General features: G+C 44.9%; 1 protein-coding gene across 1 annotated transcript in view; it reads left to right on the top strand.

The window, feature by feature from the left end:
* AFF3 (AF4/FMR2 family, member 3) overlaps positions 1 to 6,709 on the top strand; it is a 533,195-nt gene extending 526,486 nt beyond the window's left edge. Inside the window, exon 25 of the mRNA XM_011956656.1 lies at positions 2,399 to 6,709. Within this exon, the coding sequence (XP_011812046.1) occupies positions 2,399 to 2,520 (122 nt within the window). The 3' untranslated portion in view covers positions 2,521 to 6,709. The remainder of the gene's footprint in view (positions 1 to 2,398) is intronic.
* Positions 6,710 to 6,910: the final 201 nt, after the last annotated feature.

Genomic DNA, 6,910 nt, shown 5'->3' with positions numbered 1-6,910 from the left:
CGTCTCGGCCTCCCAAAGTGCTGAGATTACAGGCTTGAGCCACCGCGCCCGGCCCGATTATTTTCTTAGGAGGGAGTTGTGGAATAAAATTTGGGGGTCAACAGGTATACATTCTCTTAAGATGTATATTGTTCTCTATATTGACATATGCTGTTAACTCTTCTCCCGAAAGATTATACTAATTTATTATTGTCCCTGCAGCAGCAGGTAAGAGTGCAAATCTGAGTTCACTTTCAGCTCATGAAATGCAAATTATGTTCCCATGATAGCATGGAGGCATGAGAGCTCCAAAGTCAAGAGCAAGATGTTCAGGATGAGATGAGGAATGTGTGGCAGAGTGCATGAGATTGTAAATAAACCCACATAGTACATACCATGCTCCCAGAGAGAGTCCAGCGAGAATGCCATGGGGGTCAGAAGCCACAAAGAGGAGCTTGCTAGAGGATCTGGCATGGAATCATGGAACAGAGCTTTGAAAAGCACTTTGATTTTGGGGGGCTGAAGTGGGTGGATCGCCTGAGGTCAGGAGTTCGAGACCAGCCTGGCCAACATGGTGAAACCCCGTCTCTACTAAAAATACAAACGTTAGCCGGGTGTGGTGGTGCTCACCTGTAATCCCAGCTACTCAGGAGGCTGAGGCAGGAGAATTGCTTGAACCTGGAAGGCGGTGGTTGCAGCGAGCCAAGATCACACCATTGCACCCCAGCCTGGGCGACAGAGCAAGACTCCATATCAAGGAAAGAAAAAAAGAAAAGTGCTTAGCAGTTGAGTGACTGAAATGGGTGGGGTGGGTGTCACCAGTGGACAAAACAGAAAGGACAAATGTATAGAAATACACGTGTGGCCGGGCACGATGGCTCAAGCCTGTAATCCCAGCACTTTGGGAGGCCTAGACGGGCGGATCACGAGGTCAGGAGATCGAGGCCATCCTGGCTAACACCGTGAAACCCCGTCTCTACTAAAAATACAAAAAACTAGCCGGGCGAGGTGGCGGGCGCCTGTAGTCCCAGCTACTCGGGAGGCTGAGGCAGGAGAATGGCGTAAACCCGGGAGGCAGAGCTTGCAGTGAGCTGAGATCCGGCCACTGCACTCCAGCCTGGGCGACAGAGCGAGACTCTGTCTCAAAAAAAAAAAAAAAGAAAAAAAGAAATACACGTGTCCAGTTTGGGAGACTATGAGCAGGCCAAGCTCCAGATGGCACTGCCAGCTACCTGCCAGATGTCTCCTACCAGGGGGCTCAGTGCCAAGTGTCCAGTGCAGACTTGGCATTGTTCCCCTGCCCCTACCTGCTCCTCCTCCTCTGTTCTACCCCTGGATCCCTGCCCGGGCCAACCTCCCAGCCATCTCCCCATCCCTGCCCCAGCAGGTCTTCATTCAACATGTATGTGAGGACCTTTGAGTCACCTCCCAGATACTTACTCCCAAGAAGTGTATTCAGTGACCAGCCATGACAGTAGAGTAGCCATAAGAATGTGTTTGCCTCTGCCAGCCACTAAACTGTGATCTTAGAGACAGCAGAGCCCACATGATTCATCCTGCGATCCTCCCCTACCCCCCTGCACCTAGCAGAGTGCCTTGGTACATCATAAATATTTGTTTGTTTTTGAGGCAGAGTCTTGCTCTGTGGCCCAGGCTGGAGTGCAGTGGCACAATCTCAGCTCACTGCAACCTCCACCTCCCGGGTTCAAGCGATTCTCCCACCTCAGCCTCCGGAGTAGCTGGATTTACAGGTGTGCACCACCACACCCAGCTAATGTTTGTTTGTATCTTTAGTAGAGACTGGGTTTTGTCGTGTTGGCCCAGCTGGTCGCGATCTCCTGACCTCAAGCAATCTACTGGCCTCGGCTTCCTAAAGTGCGGGAATTACAGGTGTGAGCCACTGTGCCTGGCCACATCATAAATGTTTGGTGAAAGGGCAAACCTAGGGAATGTTCAAAAACTAGAAGGTGACTTCAGTCCACATGTCTCATGGCCCATCTCTGATTTGCCACTAGAAACCTAGAGCCTCAGCCCTTGGACTCACTCCAGGGGCTCAGCACATGCCCAAATTGAGTGCAGGGTGAGGGACGACAGAGCCACGCTCACATTCAGGAGTGGGAAGCATTACTGGACTAGGAGAATGCAGCCAGAGGATATGGATTGTCTTTGCGATTTGGCTAAGCAAATACTATTCATTTGACTTAGAAATGGCAGATATCATGTATTTATTTATTTGGATATAGGATGAGTTCCGCACCCTTGGATTTTCTTTTGTTCAAAGGAATGCTAAAGTGCCATGATGGACCAGAGAACCCTTGATTTATATAGAGACCATGAATGCAATTTTTTCTCACATCAGTTGCTCAGGGTAGCACTCCTCGCATCTGTGGCATTCTTAACGACTCTCTCTGTCCCCTAGAATTCTTCAACGACCTGGATCTGCTCATGGGGCCGGTCACCCTGCACAGCAGCATGGAGCACCTGGTCCAGTACTCCCAACAGGGCCTGCACTGGCTGCGGAACAGCGCCCACCTGTCATAGGGACCTCACCCTGGAGCCAGATCGGGCTCTGGTCTCCACAGATGGCTCAACGCTTTTGGACACTGTGCTACTGAAATTCCCAGCCACAGCATTTATCAGACTGCGGTGAACATTTCCTCAGCATTGAACAACGGTCTTTTGCAGGGCATGTGTGTTTGTATGTGTGGGGATATAAGAAGCCGCCTGTGTATGTGTGTAAGAAACACAGCTCTTCAGAACACACCTTCTTTGTCTAGTTTCCATAATCCCAGGCTAGACAAAGTGATCAGAGGTTTCTAATTAGAAGAAATACACACACACACACCATACTCACACACAATCACAGACACACACTTCCTATTCCAGTGCTAAACCATGACTTCTTAGAAAATTCAACCAAAATCTCATGGGTTAGTTAACCAGGTGCAATACAGCACACCAAAAGCTTGACTGCTGGTGAAGATAGACCTGCTCTTATACTGTTGATTACTTTCAGTATTAATATACTCTTCCCCAATTATTTTTTGATCGGTATATATTAATGGGTAATTGAGTAATGAAAATAAGCCAGATATTTTTGTGCCAGAAGTTTCCTAGATTGCATGTTACCAAATACCCTGCTCTTCCTCTAATTCCCTTCTCAATCTGACTTTATTGTCAGCAAAATGCATTCCAGGCAAACGGATGGACACTCACAGCGCTTCCTAGCCCCAACTCCAAGTAGTATGCAAATGGCACTGAGATTTAGCAAAAACTCGGCATCTTTGCAAGTTAACAGACGCTAGAACAGCAGTGCCTGTGTGTTGGAGCTCAGTTAGGAGTGGAAGTTTTCTGCACCTGTGATAACAAGCCCACCAGCCACATGCATTGCTTCTTCCTGCCACTGTGACTCGGTGGCTGTAGAGCCACATGGCATTTGTCAGCCAATCTGTTGCAAGTCTTTTCTTTCCCGCAGTAGCTTTCTTACAGATTTTCTTGGCTAAATGAGGCCATTACCTAGAATGTCCCTTCAGTAGGAGCCCGAATCCTTTGCTTACCAGGCTGAGAGCTCTTTGCCATGATAATGCTGTCTGATTCTCTCACTCCTCATGCAGAGTGTGCCACTGCAGCCCTGTGATGCGTTTTGATTTGGGGGCGAGTTTTCAGGCTTTGATTAGCAGGCTGCTTGCAGCGCGGACCACAGTTCTTCTCTGGAGCAGCAGCAACCAGAGCCTCTTCCTGTGTCCTGTGTGTCTGGTATGTTTACACCTTGCTCTGAGTTTTCCTCTTGTTTTCTTTTTTTAATTAAGCTTACATTTTAGTTTCTTTGACATCTTGTTTACAGTTTTTGTCTGATGTTTTTTCTTTTATAGCGTCTTATGCCCTAGATTTAGTCATCTTGTTAAATATATTTGGATATGAAATCTTGGCAGAAAAGAAAGTAACTCCTGAAAAAGAGGGTCTATCTCGCCACACTTTAAAAATAAAAATACTGTCCTTGAGGCCTCTTGCTTGATAAAGTTGCACCAGGACGGTCTGAGAAAGGCAGGCGGTGCAACATATGGAGCAATCTGTTTTTTCAAGGTGATGACAGCACAAAATACTTAGACTAGATGCTGGTCTCTATACATTCACTGATATTCTTTCAGGTTGGGTTGTACTGTTAACATTTTTGTCAGCCTGATCTGTAGGTGGGAAATAAGATCATTGTGATTCCCTAGCTCTGAGCACTGATTCAAAATTGTATAAATGATTGAACAACTTAGATGATTTGAAATAAATTGAAAACAGCAAGTAGAGGGCTTGTGGAATTTGCATTTGGCTTTGGCCTTCAAGCATTTGGAAATATTAAGAGAATTTCCATTTTGCATGTCTCCAACTAGGGTGCTTCTTACAACCCTTTCACTTTTTTTTGAGACGAGTTTCGCTCTGTCGCCCAGGCTGGAGTGCAGTGGCACAATCTCGGCTCACTACAACCTCTGCCTCCTGGGTTCAAGTGATTCTCCTGCCTCAGCCTCCCAAATAGCTGGAATTACAGGCATGCACCACCACACCCAGCTAATTTTTGTATTTTTAGTAGAGACGGGATTTCGCATTGTTGGCCAGGCTGGTCTCAAACTCCTGACCTCAGGTGATCCACCCACCTCCACCTCCCAAGGTGCTGTGATTACAGACGTAAGCCACCACACCCAGCCCTTTCAACTAATTTTTGGCAGAGTTCACAATCTCATCCTATGTAGGAAGCTTGAACCTAACTTAAGAAATTTTGAGTCATTTTTTTGGAGGACTGAGACTTTGTTCTACTTACTCTTGAAGAATCCTGATGAAATATTCAAACACATAAAAGGAAGGCCCTGGAGGTCTGTCCTGCATCCCTGGAGAGCTTCTCTGATCTTGCCTACCTGGAAAGTTGCAGGCTTTGTTGTGGCATCTGTGTGATGAGCTTCCCTGTGAAGCCCCATTTGACAGGTGGGCCAGCAGTGTTTTATCAGCACTCTGATGGCCCACATTTCCCAGGAAAACTTCTTGAAACTTGCCCTTGTGGGCAGTGGTCAGAGCATGCAGTTCCTATGACTGTCTCTCGTTTCATCTGTGGAGCACAGCAGTTTCTGTGGGGTTTGGCATAGGTGACTTTGGTTAGAAACCATCCTCCGATTGTTGCTTGTGAAAGTCATTCATAACTTGTTCCTTTTACTTAGTTTTGTTGTTGCTGCTGTTGTTATTGGTTTGTTTGGTTTTGAGACCGGGTCTGGTTCTGTGGCCCAAGCTGGAGTGCGGTGGCGCAATCATGGCTCCCCGCAGCCTCAAACTCCTGGGCTCAAGCAATCCTCCTGCCTCAGCCTCCCAAGCAGCCGGGAAGATAGGCACATGCCACCACACCCAGCTAATTTTTTCTTTATTTTTTTGTAAAGATGGGGTCCCACTATGTTGCCCAGGCTGGTCTCAAACTCCTGGGCTCAAGCGATCCTCTGGCCTTGGCCTCCCAAAGTGCTGGGATTACAGGCATGAGCCACCATGCCTGGCCTGTTTAGTTTTGTTTCAAGTTGAAATATCTTGTGTTTTCTGATTAGAAAAGTAATACCTACTCATTGTAAGAATTCAAACAGTGCAGAAATGTAGAAAGTAGAAAGTGTAAGTCCCTGGTTGTCCCTTCTGCCTGAGACAACCACTGCTCGCAGTTTGATGTATACCCTTCCAGAGACTCTCACATTTAAGCAAATAATTGTTATTACCACATCTGTTTCTTTGAAGACGTACATTTGCCTCCGAAGTTCAACCCAAGTTCAGCTGATCATATCCTTCCATGACCTGAATGGATGCTATCCTTGATCACAATGTTCAGTTGCCTTTGAAAGAGAGTAGCCCAGGTATATTCCTGATCAAAATTTGGCATTTTTGATGATACTGCTCTACACAGATCAGACTCACGTGCAGAGTCGTGCCTGGAGAGAGAGGTTTGGTTAAGACAGAGATCTCTGGAAACATTCAGATTGCAAATGGAAACTTGAAACCCACGATCTAATGAGGAATGTACTGGAAAAATAATCTGAGGAGTTGACAAATTGTGTACTAGATTGAACACATGGAATGCAATGCAATGAGACTTTCTGCACTAAAACTTCTCCTAATATGTACAACAATGATACGTGTATTATATAACAGTGACGTGTACATTTCTGACACCCATGCATAATAAACACAGTTTGTATAAATGCATACATTTAAAAATATATATGTACAATACAGCTAACATAAAACTGTAGTACGCCTGAAGGATATTACTAGTGCCTAATATTGAGTCAAAGTCACTGCGTGTTCGCATCAACTTGGAAGTGCAGTAATTGTTATAAAATTAATCAGTGCAGCCAACATTATTTATGAATCACATCTTTGAAACTGTGCAGTAGCATATACATATATATTTTTAAATAACATTTTTCACAGTTTTCCAGAGTTACTGTTGAAATCTGCATCACCAAAAAAAAAAGCAAGATTTTTTTAACAATGTAGACACTCTTCAGACCCAGTAATCTGCGTGTGATTTCTTATTTGTAGATTCCCAAGAGACTTTAGCAGTCACCAGCCTTAATGCATGTACAGGATATTATTGTGACTTAATTTATCTGCAGTTTTTAATCCATGTGAAATTGGAATTTATAAACGGACTTGGATTAAATATGTCTGCCTTTCTAAGGTTGCAAATGTTACATTAAATGATTTATGTTGTAAATGAGAGAAGTTGAGTTGTACGTAAAAGACGTCCACCAATTTCTATAAATATTTTTACAAGGAAACTTGAGAATCAAAATACATTCAAGTCAGTTTTTCTGGCTCCCACTTTATAAACTCTTTAAAAGCAATCTTTTTGTTTCAGAAATGGCTTAAATGTAGCTCCCACAGATTATCAGTATGAAGTCTGACATTTTTCATG

The sequence above is a fragment of the Colobus angolensis genome, unplaced genomic scaffold, assembly GCF_000951035.1.
Source record: "Colobus angolensis palliatus isolate OR3802 unplaced genomic scaffold, Cang.pa_1.0 Scaffold42, whole genome shotgun sequence".
In the NCBI taxonomy this organism is placed as follows: domain Eukaryota; kingdom Metazoa; phylum Chordata; class Mammalia; order Primates; family Cercopithecidae; genus Colobus; species Colobus angolensis.
This window is presented reverse-complemented; position numbering and strand designations above follow the sequence as displayed.